This window comes from Theropithecus gelada, chromosome 8 (genome assembly GCF_003255815.1).
Source record: "Theropithecus gelada isolate Dixy chromosome 8, Tgel_1.0, whole genome shotgun sequence".
NCBI classification, from domain to species: Eukaryota; Metazoa; Chordata; class Mammalia; order Primates; family Cercopithecidae; genus Theropithecus; species Theropithecus gelada.
In genome coordinates this window covers 54,800,990-54,819,845 of record NC_037676.1, presented here as the reverse complement: position 1 = coordinate 54,819,845, position 18,856 = coordinate 54,800,990, and the positions used below count along the sequence as shown (strand labels likewise).

General features: G+C 36.6%; 1 protein-coding gene across 2 annotated transcripts in view; it reads left to right on the top strand.

The window, feature by feature from the left end:
- The window catches only part of RB1CC1 (RB1 inducible coiled-coil 1), a 103,575-nt gene that overhangs the window by 62,592 nt on the left and 22,127 nt on the right, over positions 1-18,856 (top strand). For both annotated transcript variants that reach the window (XM_025393831.1, XM_025393832.1), the window contains exons 13-18: positions 132-235; positions 995-1,121; positions 1,211-3,111; positions 12,126-12,291; positions 15,237-15,345; positions 15,458-15,698. In XM_025393831.1, the coding sequence (XP_025249616.1) occupies positions 132-235; positions 995-1,121; positions 1,211-3,111; positions 12,126-12,291; positions 15,237-15,345; positions 15,458-15,698 (2,648 nt within the window). The remainder of the gene's footprint in view (positions 1-131; positions 236-994; positions 1,122-1,210; positions 3,112-12,125; positions 12,292-15,236; positions 15,346-15,457; positions 15,699-18,856) is intronic.

The following is an 18,856-nucleotide window of genomic DNA, read 5'->3' as shown; positions in this document are numbered from 1 at the left end:
TTGTTTCTTAATCATTTAAAGCATTTTAGTTTGTTTGGTATAGTAAATTTAATTATAGTAAGAAATCATATAAATTTGCCCTCTGTTTTTTGTTTAAAAAATTTTTTTAATTAATTTATTTTTTGGTGCAGACTCAGAAGCCTCGAAAGTTTGACTGTGAACTTCCAGATATTTCATTAAAAGATTTACAGTTTCTGCAATCATTTTGTCCTTCGGAAGTTCAGCCATTCCTCAGGTAAATGTCATCAGTATTTTAAACTAATTTATAACCTTAAAATGTTTTTATTATTCTGGAGTTGTGCCAGGTAGTACCAGTAATCTTAAGAGGTGCCAAGATAAGAAATATTTATGATAGACTGGCTTTCCTGTGACTGCTTTGAGAAATTTCTGAGGAATAAAAAATGATCGAAAATGAAGGTAAAGTAAAGGAAGGTATGCCTTACATGTAATTATTTTTTTCCAGTAGTTACTTTTTGCATGCTGTTGGGAAATTTCTGACTTTTTATATATATATATTTTTTTTCTTGAGACGGAGTCTTGCTCTGTCTGTCTCAGACAGGCTCACCCAGGCTGGAGTGCAGTGGCGCGATATCGGCTCACTGCAACCTTCACCTCCCATGTTCCAGCAATTCTCCTGCCTCAGCCTCCTGAGTAGCTGGGATTACAGGAGCCCATCACCACGCCCTGCTAATTTTTGTATTTTTAGTAGAGATACGGTTTCACCATGTTGGCCAGGCTTGTCTCGAACTCCTGACCTCGTGATCTGCCTGCCTAGGCCTCCCAAAGTGCTGGAATTATAGGTGTGATCCACCACGCTTGGCCCTAAGTTTTTACTTTACTGATTATGACACAAAGTTCTTAAAGTACTTCTGATATTAATTTTAAAAGGAATGATGAGGCTCTTGTTATTTTTGACATATCAAAATATTTGGTAGCTGTTATCTGCTATTTCATTAAGAAATCAGAAGTCTAATTTCATTGTATTCTGTTTCAGGGTTCCCTTACTTTGTGACTTTGAACCTCTACACCAGCATGTACTTGCTCTACATAATTTGGTAAAAGCAGCACAAAGTTTGGATGAAATGTCACAGACCATTACAGATCTACTGAGTGAACAAAAGGCAAATTCAGTTCTTTCAAACAGTTTTCTTCATTAGTGAAAAATGTTTGTGTTGGTACAGCTCTTTAAGCCTTTCTTTCTGTTTTCCAGGCATCTGTGAGTCAGACATCCCCACAGTCTGCTTCTTCACCAAGGATGGAAAGTACAGCAGGAATTACAACTACTACCTCACCGAGAACTCCTCCACCGCTGACTGTTCAGGATCCCTTATGTCCTGCAGTTTGTCCCTTAGAAGAATTATCTCCAGATAGCATTGATGCACATACATTTGATTTTGAAACTATTCCCCATCCAAACATAGAACAGACTATTCACCAAGTTTCTTTAGACTTGGATTCATTAGCAGAAAGTCCTGAATCAGATTTTATGTCTGCTGTGAATGAGTTTGTAATAGAAGAAAATCTGTCATCTCCTAATCCTATAAGTGATCCACAAAGCCCAGAAATGATGGTGGAATCACTTTATTCATCAGTTATCAATGCAATAGACAGTAGACGTATGCAGGATACAAATGTATGTGGTAAGGAGAATTTTGGAGATCATGCTTCTCTGAATGTCCAGTTAGAAAGATGTAGAGTTGTTGCCCAAGACTCTCACTTCAGTATACAAACCATTAAGGAAGACCTTTGCCACTTTAGAACATTTGTACAAAAAGAACAGTGTGACTTCTCAAATTCATTAAAATGTACAGCAGTAGAAATAAGAAACATTATTGAAAAAGTAAAATGTTCTCTGGAAATAACACTAAAAGAAAAACATCAAAAAGAACTACAATCTTTAAAAAATGAATATGAAGGTAAACTTGACACACTAATAAAGGAAACTGAAGAGAATGAAAACAAAATTAAAAAATTGAAGAGAGAGTTAGTATGCCTTGAGGAGGTTTTACAAAATAAAGATAATGAATTTGCTTTGGTTAAACATGAAAAAGAAGCTGTAATCTGCCTGCAGAATGAAAAGGATCAGAAGTTGTTAGAAATGGAAAATATAATGCACTCTCAAAATTGTGAAATTAAAGAACTGAAGCAGTCACGAGAAATAGTGTTAGAAGACTTAAAAAAGCTCCATGTTGAAAATGATGAGAAGTTACAGTTATTGAGGGCAGAACTTCAGTCTTTGGAGCAAAGTCATCTAAAGGAATTAGAGGACACACTTCAGGTTAGGCACATACAAGAGTTTGAGAAGGTTATGACAGACCACAGAATTTCTTTGGAGGAATTAAAAAAGGAAAACCAACAAATAATTAATCAAATACAAGAATCTCATGCTGCAGTTATCCAGGAAAAAGAACAACAGTTACAGGAATTAAAACTCAAGGTTTCTGATTTGTCAGACATGAGATGCAAGTTAGAGGTTGAACTTGCATTGAAGGAAGCAGAAACTGATGAAATAAAAATTTTGCTGGAAGAAAGCAGAGCCCAGCAGAAGGAGACCTTGAAATCTCTTCTTGAACAGGAGACAGAAAATTTGAGAACAGAAATTAGTAAACTCAACCAAAAGATTCAGGATAATAATGAAAATTATCAGGTGGGCTTAGCAGAGCTAAGAACTTTAATGACAATTGAAAAAGATCAGTGTATTTCTGAGTTGATTAGTAGACATGAAGAAGAATCTAGTATACTTAAAGCTGAATTAAACAAAGTAACATCTTTGCATCACCAAGCATTTGAAATAGAAAACACCCTGAAAGAACAAATAATTGAACTGCAGAGTAAATTGAACTCAGAATTGAGTGCTCTTGAAAAACAGAAAGATGAAAAAATCACCCAACAAGAAGAGAAATATGAAGCTATTATCCAGAACCTTGAGAAAGACAAACAAAAATTGGTCATCAGCCAGGAACAAGACAGAGAACAGTTAATTCAGAAGCTTAATTGTGAAAAAGATGAAGCTATTCAGACTGCCCTAAAAGAATTTATATTGGAGAGAGAAGTTGTTGAGAAACAGTTATTAGAAAAAGTAAAACATCTTGAGAACCAAATAGCAAAAAGGTAAGAATTCAGTTTAGTCTGTAATTATAAAATTAAAATATCAGTGATTCGTGTGTTTTTGTAAGTGTGTGTAATCATAGTATCTTGATTTACTCATTTACCTTGGGTAAATGTAGCAACTAGGGTATTTTCATGAAGTAAAAACTTTTACCCTTTGTCAGTGTTTCTTGCAAACAGAACTAACAGACTAAATCCATGAGTGGCTTTTAAAAAATGAATCAGCAGTTTGGATTTTCAGAGAAATGTTTTGTTGAAAGTTTGAAATGTTTTAAAGAGCTCTTTGTTTTTCCTTCTTAGTTTCTCTCTTTATTCGCAGTTTTTTTCTAAACTCTTCAGTAGAAAATTACCTATATGTGTTCTCTTTAAGTTTAGTATATAAAAGACTGTAAAATTGTCTTCTGCATATTGTTTACTAAAGGCTAAATCATAGATAGGAACATATAGAGTGTTCCTTATTGTTATTTTCTTAATACAATTTCAGTTATTTCCTCTGTGTTTGAAAGATGTTTTTAAATTGCAGGTTTTTACTTTGGTTGTGGATTGGTGGTGGTTTTATATTTTTATTATTGTTACTGTCTGATGTTACTGCCTTTTGATCACAGAAGATGGTTTTTAGTATTTTTATTTTTAATCTTTGAAGGGGGTTTTGTGACCCAATAAACAGTTTCTAGAACATAATTAATATGTCAATTCATTCTATCATTAATTCTCCAAGTGAATACATATATATTTCAACCTGTGTCTTGCCTTATCACTTTTAAACAGTCTCCACCTGAAAAATTTCATTAAAATCCATTGTTTGTCTCCATGTCTTCTGGACAGGACACATACTTACGTTGAATGAGAACATGATAGAAACCTCCCTCCCCTGTGTCATGTGAAGTGAGAGTTTTAGGAATTTTACTTGGCCTTTTCTACCATAATAGTCCTTGTTCCACGAGTAAGGGAAGCAACACGGGGATTCTGCCAATCTGTAAGGATGAGTATTCCAAATCCAAAATGCTCCAAGATCTGAAACTTTTTGAGCCCTGACATGATGCTTAAAGGAAATGCTCATTGGAGCCTTTTGGATTTTGGATTTTCACATTTGGTATACTCAACTGGTAAAGATAACACAAGTATTCCAGTATCTGAAATTCAGAGCACTTCTGCTCCCAAGCATTTCCATTAAGGGTTATTCAACTTGTTCCTATCTCGATGAGGGAACCATTGGGCCCAAAGTCTGTCACATGAGCACCAATAATCTCCTCCTCCTGGTAGACCACAGTCACTACAGTCCTCTCAGAGCCGGTGTTCAGTATTCCCCCAGGAGTCTGGAAAATTGCTGTAGATCTCTTCAGCATTGTAGTTGATAACTAACTCAGATCTTGGAATTAGGTGAAGGTTAGAATTCTCTTGATAAGCTAAGCCTCTGAATACTAGATTTAGAGTTTTTTGTTTTGTTTTGTTTTTACAGTTTTAATAGGTCTTTAACCGGTTCATTGTATTAGGGCCTACGGACAACCACGACCGCAGATTTCTCTGGGTCAAAACCTTCTAATTACTGCTCTGGCTCTGTTGCCTGTGATAGAGCCGCATTATGTTTCTGGTGGTGAAATGCCACTAATTGACCTCTGCCACTCCAGAAGCCTGTCATTCCCATTAAATTCATTGAATTTCAGTGTTCTCATCTCTCTCTGCTCTCTGTTTTCTACAGAGCACCACTACAGAGCCTTTTAAGCATGTATTTTGCAAAGCCTTGGTAAAGAATGTATTCTCTGGGCCCTCTGAGGGTGTAAGTAATAAATCCCTTCCAGTATACCTGCCTTTGGATGCCTTCTTGTAGATCAGGAGTCAGCAACTTGTTTTTGTTTATGTTTTTGTTTTGTTTTGTTTTTGAGACAGAGTTGCGCTCTTGTTGCTCTGCTGGAGTGCAGTGGCATGATCTCTGCTCACTGCAACCTCCGCCTCCCAAATTCAAGCAGTTCTTCTGCCTCAGCCTCTTGAGTAGCTGAGATTATAGGCATGTACCACTATGCCTGGCTAATTTTGTATTTTTAATAGAGACAGGGTTTCTTCATGTTCGTCTCAAGGCTGGTCTCAAACTCCTGACCTCAGATTATCCACCTGCCTCGCCTCCCGAAGTGCTGGGATTACAGGTGTGAGCCACCATCCCTGGACAGCAAACTTGTTTTTTAAAGTCCAGATAGTAAAAATTTTAGCATTTGCAGGTTACACACAGACTTATTAATATAATCTGTATGTGTGTGTTTACCATCTTTTAAATATGTGAAAAACAAGAACAGTGGCTCTCTAACTTCTGTCACAGTATCTTTTTATGCTCTCAAAAAATTGACTCCAAACTGATTTTGTTTATAGGGATTATGTCAGTATTTCTGTACTAAAGATTAATGCCAAGAAATTGAAACTTAGCCATTTTCAAATAACTTTATTACATGTTGGCATATGTAAGACTTTTTTTTTTTTTTTTTTTTTTTGAGACAGAGTCTCGCTCTGTTGCCCAGGCTGGAGTGCAGTGGCGCAGTCTCAGCTCACTGCAACCTCCTGGGTTCAAGTGATTCTCCTGCCTCAGCCTCCCTCCCGAGTAGCTGGGACTATAGGTGGGTGACACCACGCCCAGCTAATTTTTTTGTATTTTTAGTAGAGACGGGGTTTCACCATGTTAGCCAGGATGGTCTGCATCTCCTGACCTTGTGATCCGCCCACCTTGGCCTCCCAAAGTGCCGGGATTACAGGCATGAGCCACCGTGCCTGGCCATACATAAAGACTTTTTAATAAAAACTTGTCTGAAATGAAAATTAGTTTGAAGAGTACCATTGTTCTATATATTTGCAAATCTCTTAAGTTTTGATTGAAGTATATGGGAAAAAAATCCAACCTTATGCTGAATGTAATTGGAAAAAGAAAGGAATATTTAAATAGCCTTTTCAGATGATTGTTGATATTCTTTGTTACTAAATCAAAATCAGCAACTGGTAATTTCTGAACGTTAGTTTTTATTGTGGAATATGAAGCTATCAGTGGATTTTCTCATCTTAACATTTATTGGTACATCTCTTGTACTTGAATCTTTTACTCATGCATGATTTTATGGCATCATGAGTTGGTCATTTGGAAAACACTAGTTCACTGAGTTAATGCAGCTCTTCCAACTGTTGACATATTTTAGAACTAGTAATTTTTACTATATCAAGAATAGTCTAAGAAAAAACAACCTCCCCTTTTTCCTCCCCACTTTGAGTGCCTTGTGGTGAAAGATAAAATGACTACACATAAAGTTTGGTGCTAATGTCTTTAATGTGTGTTCAGGTGCCAGCGGTTTTATCATTGGTGCCAATATTAACAAGGTGAAAAACGACAACACTTTAGTGTTACTGTGAAAACAGTTCTGACTTCACTGGTTCTCTGAATGTGTTTGGTTAACCCCAGGCTTCTGTGGATCACTCTTTGGGAATCATGAGCCTGAAGAAATGATTGGCAAACTTTCTATAGAGGCCCGGATAGTAAATATTTTAGGTTTTGTGGGCCAAATGGTCTCTATCCAAACTACCCAGGTGTACCATTTTAGCAAGACAGCAGTGAGACAATATAAATGAACAGTTTGGCTATGTTCCAACAAGACTTTAATTATAAAAAACAGCGGATTGGATTTACCTGCCCTTGGTCTAGAGTATCTCATTTTGCCATCTAATTTTCATTTAATGTTGGTTATTCTTAAGTCTACTTTCCAGGCAGTCAACTTAGCAAAGTCTGTCCCTCCTCTTGTAACTCTCATTAGATACGTTCCCATATTTATTTTCCGTTTTTCTGCCAAAATATATTAAAGATTCTGTAATTGCTTTGCAATTCCTCCTTTGTTAGACTTTTAAATCTCCAGAGATCTGGCAGTTTGAGTGTAGCAACGGGTCTGGAAGTAATGGTGGGAGATGTTGTTGAAAAGGATCATCTCATTGAGAAGAGGATTACCTCAAGTGAAGGGACACTGATTTCCTCAGACAAGGTAGAAAAGGCTGTTGCTTCCAGGAAGGGAGGTTTGATGGGATTTGGAGGCACAGCTGGGACATGTCCCAAAGCCTTCCTCTCCTTAGTCGTCACTGGTTTTCAAACAACTACAAGTGTCTGCTGTTCTGCCATGTACTGCCCTGGTCTTCCAGTGTTCTATTTTGCACTGGCAATGAGGTCATTACTGCTTTCAGATCAGAGAATTAATCTCAGATTTCCATGTTTTATGGGATTTTTTTTTTTTTTCCTCTAGAGTCGTTTTTTGTATCGGGATTGAGCTTATAAAACAACCACTTTTAAATATTTCAGGATTAAAGGGATTAGTATCAGATTTAGAGTTTACACGAATGTTGGGAGAACTGGGAGACTGGATAGTAATCTGGTGAAGGCCAGGAGATCTATAATAGAAAATCATCTGAACCACCAAAGTTGGTGGTTTAGGAAACTGCTACAGTTCTTCGAAGACTTTCATCAGTTGTCTACCAAGACCCCCAAACAGGTGGTTTACTTGGAAATCTCTTATGAATCTCACATTGCCCACATGTTTGGCTACAACCACCTCCAGAGTCTCTCACTTCAGCATCCCAGGTCAGGTGTGGGTATCTTCCACTGGCAAACTCAAACATAGAACCTACTGAGGAAGGAATTCTGGATAATATCCCTGGCTTCTCTGTCATGCAGAGGAAACCTTTGAAGAAGAATGATGCTTATGTGAGGACACAGTCCGGCACATTTCCCTTTCACCACTAGGTTCTACATATGCCAGAAGCAACATTGAGAGGCCAGCTGCGAAGGAGAAACATTTGTAAGATATGAATACACAAATTAGCTATGTCTGTAATGTCAAGAGCTCCCACAGTAAATCAATAAGAAAAAGGCGCACAATCTGTTAGAAAAATTGACAGAGATATGACGAGATCAAAGAAGAAATACAAATGGCCAAAATGTAAATACTGTCCGGTCTACTTGTGATTCAGGAAATGCAAAATCAGAATATCTTCTATTTAATTTGGAGTTATTAATAGTTTATATTAGTTTTGAAAATGTAGGAGAAAGCTTTCTCCTGTACCTTTGTACAAGGAAATGAGAGCAGAACATGTGTGTATGTGGTTTTTGTGGGTCGGGAAATCTACCTACTACATGATTAATGTCCCTGCTCCTAGGAAGTAGTGATATGGATCTGAGTGAGTATGGGTGGGAGCATTTTAATTTTGTAATTCTAATTTCAAAAGAAGAGATTTTTATTTTGTTTATTATTTTTTTGAGACGGAGTCTTGCTCTTGTCGCCCAGGTTGGAGTGCAGTGTCGCGATCTCGGCTCACTGCCACCTCTGCCTCCGGGGTTCAAGCGATAGAAGATTTTTTTTTTTTAAAAAAAACAGTGAACTAACTGTTTACTAGGCCGCATTTTAATTTAGTCAGTGTTAAGAGTTCAAGCATCAAGACAATCTAGTTTATGTTCAATGTAAATTTTCTAGTTGATAGAAATATTTGGATATAATACAGTCCTTTGCTAGAACTGACATTTTAATGGTGGGAAAAACTGTCAACCTTTAGAGATGCTTTTTTTCAAGTTTCCGTGATACTAAAGTTCCCAGCTGATAACAAATGTATCTGCTTCCTTGAGTTTCAATGTCCAGGCCTCTTTAAAGTATTCAGATATGCAAAGACAGGATTATACAAGTTTATTTTAGGTGGACAACCTTTATTGATGAATTCCTTAGGTTTCTGTTGTAGTGTTGTTAGATTAAATACAGTCATTCCCTCTTCTCTAGTTTCATTTTATGTGATTTCGTTCTTCATGGTTTCGCTTACCCCATGGTTCGAAAGTATTAAATGAAATAAACAATTCCTGAGTTTTAAATTGGATACCGTTTTGAGAAGCACGATTTGTCCAGTATATCCATACTGTGCAGTCTCCACACATTAGTCATTTGTTAGCCATCTGGGTTATCAGTATCACAGTCCTTGTGTTCAAGTAAGCTTTATTTAATGGCTCCAAAGCACAAGAGTAATGATGCTGACAATTTGGGTATGCCAAAAAGAAGCCTTGAAGTGCTTCGTTTAAGTGAAAAGATGAAAGTTCTTGATTTAGTAAGAAAAAAAAATGCTGAGACTGCAAAGATCTACAGTAAGACCCAATCTATCTGTGAAACTGTGCAGAAGGAGACAATTCATTCTCTTTTTACCATCACACCTCAAACTGCAAATGTTAGGACCACAGTGCATATATTAGAAAAAAAATATGGGGTTTGCTACTATCTGCGGTTTCAGGCATCCACTGGGGGTCTTGGAACATATTCCCTGTGGGTAAAGGGGGACTACTATATTTTTCTAACTAAACTATGATACACTGTAACCTTTTCTTCATGACCTCCCTCCCCTCTACACAACTTGCTCCCCAAAGAAAGGCAGTGATGCTAGTTAAAACACAAAACCTATTTTAGCTGTTAGCCTTTCATTGCTAGGGTTAATTCCCCTGATAGCAGGGCCATTTCAGATCCTAGGGTGATGTACAATAGAAATTGTGTGGCAGATAGTCACTTGGAACATTTTCTAATGGGAGCTTCAAACAATACAGCATAGTATGTACTTTTGGCCGGATTAATACAGCCATAAGAAACCTGTCTTCAGTACGGGATAATGGTTATATTTTTCATGTCATAACCTGTCCATTTTTTGCTTTTACTTTGAGTCAGTAAATGAGATACCCTATGCTAATCACCTAGTGTTCTCATTCTGGTTTTGGGGATGATGCAGTGTTTACAGAGTGTCAGTGGTGTCTATATCTGTTTGTGTACCTGGAACTGTGTCCTCTTGTCCCTGTATTATCCCAGCACAGCACTGACCCTGAAATGGAGTACCCCAGGCAATCCAAAGATGCAGGACACCTAGAAATTATAAGTACTGGCTGTGCATGACCTCCCCTCCCTCACTTGCACAATTTGAACCACACTTTTTCGAATACAATTCTAGGATCTTTTATCATGTTGAAAGCTCTCCTTCAGGCTTCTTTACTGTGCCCCATTTCTTACTAATACCCTTTCTCACAATAGTCTTTTCAAAACCTAGATTCACACCGTATCATTCTCTAGACCAAAACTTTCAATGACTTTATATGGTACTCGCAATGAAATTCATATCCTTTACTATTCACTATCTGTCCTTCACTTCTCCAACTTCAGTGCTCTCTTGATTTCCTCCTTAAAACCCGGCCTTGTTTTTTACTCCTGAAAGTTTCAGCTTACCTTAGAACTGTGGAGATTTCTTCAAGGAAGACACTGGCCAAACAGGATTATTTGTAAACCCTGCCTATACCTGTTTTTATCCCAAGCACTTCATTGTTAGTAGTCTGAGTCCCTTTTTGTTCCTTAGTAAGACTTTATGTAGTATGTCAGTTTTCCAGCCGTGGAATAGTTTAAACTTGCACATCCCCCTCTTCAGCCCCAAAGGAGAACCTTTAAAAGTAAATGCTTCGTCTTAATTATATTATGGAATATATATCCTGTCCTTTAATTAATTATATTATGAAATAGGGGATTCCTATTCCAGCCTTTCTGGGAACTAAATAAGGAGTCTCAGACTTTGATAGAGATACTATGTTTCAAACTGCATATTCTGCGTTTGGCTGTTTAAAGCTATCTCTTTGGGGGAAAGGTTATCTGAGCAGCAAGTTTAAGTTACTAGATTTTTATCAGTAAATTTGGAAGCATGAATAAAAAGATTCCAATAATTTTTTTGTATGATTGTTGGTATAAATAGTGTATTTCTATCATATAATTAGATTAGGAAATTACGTAAGATCCGTGTAGAGTGAACATTTTAAATACATGCCCATATTAATTGCAGAACACACCCTGATTTCAAAAACATTAACATATCATTTAAAAACAAGTAGAGGGACATTTAAGCCTAAAAATTGACCTGTTAAGTAGTTTTTTAATAACAGCAACTTCTTGAGGCTTAGCAGCATATTTTAATACTAAGCATTTTTCATCTTCTTGAAGAAACCTTTTTTTAATGCTAAGGATTATTAAGTTGAAAGTAGATAAGATTAATACTTAGAAGTTATAATTAGAAGTTATTGAGTTATTAATTATAAGTTAAAATAATCACTAACCAGTGTTTGTTCATTTCTTCTTACATTGTCCTATTCTCATCTCTAGCACTTTGTCAGCAACACTTGAGAGGTTAGCAAGTCTTCAGGAAATGAGTATGAGTTCAGGAATATGTAGATTTGTTTGTGTAAACACTTTTCAGTTTTAGCTTTGTGTTGCCTACTTGATACCAAAATGAATCAAAGCCTGTTCTATGGAAATGAAAGCATTTCAACATACGCAATCTTTAGGTGTTTCTTTTTTCCTAAGTCATTGTGTAAATTTCATGTATAGGAATAGCAAAACTGACATTTGAAGTTGAGTTTACCTATCTCCTGTGTGTATAGTCCCTTACCAAAAAATACTTTTTCCTTATGTTGCCCAGGCAGGATTTGAACGTCTGTGCTCAAGCAGTTCTCCTACCTCAGCATGCACCACTGTGCTCGGCTCTTGATTTTTTTTTTTTTCTTTTTTTTTTTTTTAGAGGTGGGGTTTCACTTTGCTGCCCAGGCTGATCTCAAACTCTTGGGCTCAAGTGGATCCTCCCACCTGGGCCTCCCAAAGTGCTAGAATTGCAGGTGTGAGCCACAGAGCTTGACCAAAGAATAAAAGAATGGCTACTCCATGGGCAGAGCAGCCTCTTGATTTTTATGTATGTTGATACAAGCAAATTATCTTGAATGTATCTGATATACTGATAAAAATCAGTAAACCTTGTTAGTGTCAGCATCTAATCTGTATTAAACTTTTACGTATTTCCCTTTACTTTTTAGATTCAAAGAGAGTGTTCACACAGATATCTTTCATGCTACATTATTAGGCTTGAGGAAGATAAATTTCATAAATATGATATTTGGTATATTTGTGTGTCTGTAGTTTTTTTTTTTTAATTTAATGCTATATTTAATTTATAAGTCCTGCCATTGACTCTACCAGAGAAGATTCTTCAAGCTTAGTTGCTGAACTTCAAGAAAAGCTTCAGGAAGAAAAAGCTAAGTTTCTAGAACAACTTGAAGAGCAAGAAAAAAGAAAGAATGAAGAAATGCAAAATGTTCGAACATCTTTGATTGCAGAACAACAGGTCTGTATCTCTTTTCCCATTTCATTTATTTGATAACTAAAGAAGGTAGACGTAAACTAACAAATATAATTTCTTTATGTAGCTGAGGGTTTCTTATATCTTAGATGTGATTTTCCTTACATTGATCCTGTTAATAAATTTCCTCATGACAAAAGCATGTATTTTTAAGAATGTTTTATTTTTTTTAGTTTTTTTACTCATCTGGAAAATAATATTTTACATGTTAATATGTCACATGACAACACCAGGTGCTTCAAAATGAGATAGTCTTCGATTAGAAGCGAGGGAATGTGAATTTTGTTCCTGGTTTCTTCACTACCTATGTGATCTTGGATAGATCATTTAACCTCTTTAGAACTAAGATTAGTTTTCTATGAAATGATTTTTTTAATTTGAAAAATGATTTTTATTTTTTCTCTAAGCTTCAAATTCTCTAAACTTTGTTATCCCAAATTACATTCAGATCAACATAAATATCCTACACTTTCTGTAATTCTTATCCTTCTGATAGGCTGGTAGTAGATTAAGATGGAATATTGTTGAATTTTGTTAATGTACTTATTGTTGGTCTATAGTAAGAGGTAGTGCTTGTGAAGTATGTTGGGGCTAGATCAAAAACCAGATGCCTTGTTAGAGAGCTTGTGCTTTACCTAAAGTACTGGACAGCAACTAAATACAATGGCATAATTAGATTGATACTTAATGAAAATCACCCACTGGAACGTGGAGAAAGATTGGAGAACTGCAAAGCAATCAGCTGGAAGAGCAATTTGGTAGCTACTGGTAGGATTCAGGCCAGAGAAAATATTGCAGTTTGCGGGATACATTTTGAGGGATACATTTCTGAAACTGCATATTATGGTTGTTGTATACATGTAATATTATGTGGTATTTTTCCTTTTCCTAAAATGTGTGGTATTTCCTAATATTATGTGGTATTTTTCCTTTTCCTAAAATGTTATGATTAATTAGTGTCTTTGTAGAATTTGAAAAAATGTAAATCAGAGAATGGAAAGAAAATATAGTTAAAACCTCATAACAATTTTAGATTTTTAAGGCCTAGGGAAAGAAAGAAGAGCCTGGGAAAAGGGAATGAGAAAGCGCAACCAAAAAAAAAAGTGTGTGGCTTAAGGGAAGCCAAGGAAAGTTAAGTGTTCAGGGAGGAGGAATAGCCAAGTTTTAAGTAAGAATTAGCAATAAAAAGGTCATTAGTAACCTCTCTCTTTAAGAATCTAGATTTATAGATTCTTCTCTGTGATTTATTCTGCATATTCATCTCTCTGTGTTGCGTTGTCTCTCTGTGTGTTCTTTTATAAACACGTGTACAATTTCTAAAATTAAGAGTGAATTAACTGAAACCAAAAGTATAGTATTGACAGCTATCTAACTTAGTTCTTCATGTTTTAATGCCTCTTTTAATATTTGTAAAATAAGAGCGGGAGAAATGACTTCTAAGGTACCTTCCAGTTTTCCATGATGTGTATGTTAAGTTATATTTATTTAAGGTGATTTGTACCTAACTGTGTATAGGTGATTTCTGAGTTGGAACTAATTGGTTCTTAACTAGCCCCCTTTTTTCATATGCCAATTACAAGTTGTGATAATCTTCCTAAAAATTCAAATTACAGAAATGGCAAAGATCTTGAAAATAAACATCATGGTTTATATTATATAAGTGTTTATTTTCTATATATAAATAAAATACATAGAGATGGCTTAATACAAAGCCATATCGTAAGTGTTTCTTTTTGAGAGATCTTCCTGTATGCTTTGTGGCTAGAAATTGTATTTAATTCAATATTTAATGAATTTATTAAAGTTTTATTAAAAATACTGTGTTACTTTTCCTAAATCTCCCTATTGCCAGCATTGTTAGCATTATTCATTGATCCAAGGACCATAGAGCTCTTAAAATTTTGGAATTAGAAATACTGGGCAGATGAGAAGAGTCAATTTAGATCATTTCATCATTCATCCATTGCTTTTACATTTCAAGAAGCTCAGAAATCTTGTAAGTAAATTTTTTTTTTTTTTTTTTTTTTTTTTTGCCTCTTAAGAGACAGGGTCTCACTCTGTCATTCAGGCTGGAATTCAGTCGTGCAATCATGGCTCACTGTAACCTGGAACTCCTGGGCTCAAACAGTCCTCCCACCTTGGTCTCCCCAATAGCTGGGACTACTAGCATGTGCCACTACGCCCGGATAATTTTTAAATTTTTTTGTAGAGTCTCAATCTTGCTTTGTTGCTCAGGCTGGTCTCAAACTCCTGGGCTCAAGCAGTCCTCCCACCTCGGTCTCCCAAAGTGCTGAGATTACAGGCATGAGCCACCAAGTCCGGCCTAAGCAAAATTTTTAAACAAATTCAGTCATCTTTATTAAAGAACTGTGCAGTTAAAATTGCCAGATTGTCTCATGAGATCCATGCAGGCAGTTGGGTATGTGAGCTTCATAGTAGAGTTTATAAAAGTGGGGGAGTAACAAGTCTAGCCAATATAAATCAGCATTCCAGTGACCATGGCAGATATCCAAATAAGAGAAATAAGGAAGATAGAGTCATATCCAAAATTGTTAGGGTGGTGATCAAATGCTCAAGACAAAAGGAAGGTTTCAGAGGCAGGATGATTACTCCAGGAAAAAAGTGTCTAACAGCACTCTAAATTATTGATTCTTCTAATTCTTCAAAATTTCAAAATCTCTGACAGTAAATACATGGACAATAATAAGAAAATAGGATTTGCTTTCAAGAGACTTAAATTGGAACCAAGAAAGTAGAACCTTTGCCCACAGTATGTTGCATTTTCATTTTAAAAACATTTCACAAATCACACCCTATCATCTCCATGTACAAATGTGCCACAGAAAAGAATATTTGCAAGTTTATTTTCTAAGTCCTAGCTGCTAAGTACATGTAGATAAATTTAAATAATTATTATTATCTTGTTCCAGACCAATTTTAACACTGTTTTAACAAGAGAGAAAATGAGAAAAGAAAACATAATAAACGATCTTAGTGATAAGTTGAAAAGTACAATGCAGCAACAAGAACGGGATAAAGGTTTGTACTGTTTTGTACTATTTTTTAAATTTTTCAAAGTGAAAAAGATACATTCATGCAAAATGGTTTTTTTCATTACGTAATACTTTTTTTCAATTTGGGGGTCTTTCAGATTTGATAGAGTCACTTTCTGAAGATCGAGCTCGTTTGCTTGAGGAAAAGAAAAAGCTTGAAGAAGAAGTCAGTAAGTTGCGTAGTAGCAGTTTTGTTCCTTCACCATATGTAGCTACAGCCCCAGAACTTTATGGAGCTTGTGCACCTGAACTCCCAGGTGAATCAGATAGATCCGCTGTGGAAACAGCAGATGAAGGAAGAGTGGATTCAGCAATGGAGACAAGCATGATGTCTGTACAGTAAGTATGGCTATTTTCAACTGTTATTTAAGGCTTTTAAAGCAGTAGTGCAATTCCATAAGTTATAAAGCTCTGAAGAGAGGAAATATTTTTAGCATTACTGGTTGTCCACAGCCCGTATATCTGAAAGTTGTGCTATTTTAATTCTTTAAACTGTAAATGTAAGAAAACATTACCGAATGAATTATTTTGGGGAACTCTCATACTGTACATAGTATGTGCACCAGAATTATCCTATACTGCCAAGGTAAGGATCATGGCAGTAGTGTTGAGCCATTCTTACTTACAAGGAATGTTGACATTTTGTGGTCCATTACCTATAAAGGGGTTATTGTAGTAATGAATATATTCATTTTGGTGAGGAAAGGCAGGGAACGGTTTTTTTATTATTATTGTTTATTCATATATAGCAAATGTTTACTGAATTACATTGAAATCCTGGCAGAGCTTACTGGAATTTAGAACTTTCTTAACAGTTCTCTGTTGAATATAGTGAAAGACCACTAAAATTGTGCTTACAATTATATCTGTGGGACACAGAACTGGGAGGAGAAAGGGCTCCTCTCCAAAGGATCTTGCAAGTAGAGTTTGCATTTCTAGTTGCACCTCTGGGATTTCAGATATGGGAACTGAGATTCCAAGGGCAGAAAGTCCAGATCATTATGCCACACAAAGAATTATGCCCAGTGGGTCAGTGAACACTACACCCCCATGTGAGATAAAGTAATTCGAACAAGTGATTACCAAAAGATATCATAGAATCACCATGGTCCCTTCGTTCAAACAGATCCAGATTAAAATTCTGAGTCTGGCACCTGCTTGGGAACTTAAGCAAGTCATCTTCCCTTATTTTTCCATCAAGATAGTTGCTTTGGGCATTAAATTTTTTTTTTTTTTTTTTTTTTTTTTTTGAGACAAAGTCTCACTCTTGTCCCCCAGGTGGAGTGCAATGGCACAGTCTCGGCTCACTGCAACCTCCACCTCCCAGGTTCAAGCGATTCTCCTGCCTCAGCGTCCCGAGTAGATAGCCGGGATTACAGGCATCCGCCACCATGCCTGGCTAATTTTTGTATTTTTAGTAGAGATGGGGTTTCACTATGTTGGACAGGCTGGTCTCGAACTCCTGACCTCAGGTCATCCACCTGCCTCAGCCTCCCAGAGTGCTGGGATTACAGGCCTGAGCCACTGCGCCCGGACAGGCATTAAATTTAATGAGCACCTTTGAGAAGGTCTGGTACACAGTAAGAAACCAGTAGGTGCGGGGTCCTTTGTACCTCACCCCTGCCCACTCAGAGGAAAGCAGTCATTTGCATCTTCATATAAGCCTGTGAGGCCAGTATTATATACTAATACCAAATCAGACAAATATATCAAAAAGAAGAAAACACATCTTCTGTAACTATTGACACAAATATTATCAGCAAAATACTAATAGATCCAATCTGGCAGAATACAAAACAAATTCCAATTGGCTTTGTTTCAGAAATGCAAGGTTGGTTTAACATCTAAAAGTCAATTTATGTCATACACTGTATCAGTAGAATGAATGGACAGAAAAAAACATGAGTATCTCAATAGATGAAGAAAAAGCTTTTGACAAAACCCAACAGCCTTTCATCATAAAAACACTCAACAAACTAGGAATTGACTTCCTCAACCTATTAAAAGGCATCTGTGAGAACCCACAATTAACATCATACTCAATAATGTAAGATGCTTTTCCCCTAAAATCAAGATGAAGATGGCCTGCTCTTGCCACTGCTGCTCAACATTGTACTTTGAAGTTCTATCAAGGGCACTTACACAAGAAAAAGAAATTAAAGGCATTGGCCAGATGCAGTGGCTCATGCCTATAATCCCAGCACTTTGGGAGGCTGAGATAGGCAGATCACCTGAGGTCAGGAGTTCAAGATCAGCCTGGCCAACATGGTGAAACCTGGTCTCTACTAAAAATAGAAAAATTGGCTGGGCATGGTGGTGGGCACCTGTAATCCCAGCTCCTTGGGAGGCTGAAACGGGAGAATTGATTGAACCTGGGGGGCAGAGGTTGCAGATTGTGCCCCTGCGCTCCATCCTGGGCAACAGAACAAGACTCTGTCTCAAAAAAAAAAAAAAAAAAAAAAAAAGCATCTAGATTGGTAAGCAAGAAATAAAACACTCTATTTGCATACATAGCCTTATCTTTTATTTAGAAAATCCTAAGGACTCCTCTAAAAAAATACTGTAATTAATAAACTAGTTCAGTAATGTTGGAGGATACAGGTTCAGTGTGCAAAAACAAACTGGCGCTGGCTGTGGTGGTGCATACCTGTAGTCCCAGCTACTCAGGAGGCTGAGGCAGCAGGATCGCTTGAGCCTAGGAGTTCGTGAACAGGGACGACAAAACAAGACCCTGTCTCTTAAAAAAAAAATTGTCATTCTTTCTACTAGCAACGAATCATCCAAAAATGAGATTTAAAAGACAGTTTCTTTTCTGATGGCATCCAAAAGGTAAAAATACTTAGGAATAGATTTAACAAAAGAAGTTCAAGACTTGTACAAATTACAAAACATTGTGGAAAAAAGTTAAGACAGAAGGGCATCCTGTGTTTACTGACTGGAAGACTTAATCTCCTTGAGATGATAGCCCGTCCCAAATTGATCTGCAAATTCATCACAATTGTTACCGTAATCTGAACTGTGTTTGTTGCAGAAAAGGGCAAACTGATCCTAAAATTTATACGGAATTGCAAGAGTCCCAAAATAGCCAAAGCAATCTTGAAAAATAACAAAGTCGCACACTATTTGACTAATTTTAAAATTTGTAAGCGAGGGTAATAAGACACTGTAGTGCTAGCCTGACATATATCAGTGGAATAGAATTGAGAGTCCAAAATAAGCCCTTGTATTCATGGTCAGTTGAACCCTTGCATTATGGTTAAGGGTGCTGAGGCAGTTCCATGAAGGAAATTGCTTTTTCAGCAAATGGTGCAGGGATAGCATAGCTTGATATCCTGATGCAAAAGGATGAAGTTGGACCCTTTCCTCACCATATGTACAAGTTGACTTAAATAGATCATAGACTTAAGTGTAAAAGCTAAAATTATAAAACTCTTCACAGAACTCAATCTTTATGATCTTTATATTAGGCAAAACCTCTTCCTAAAGAATTAGCATGT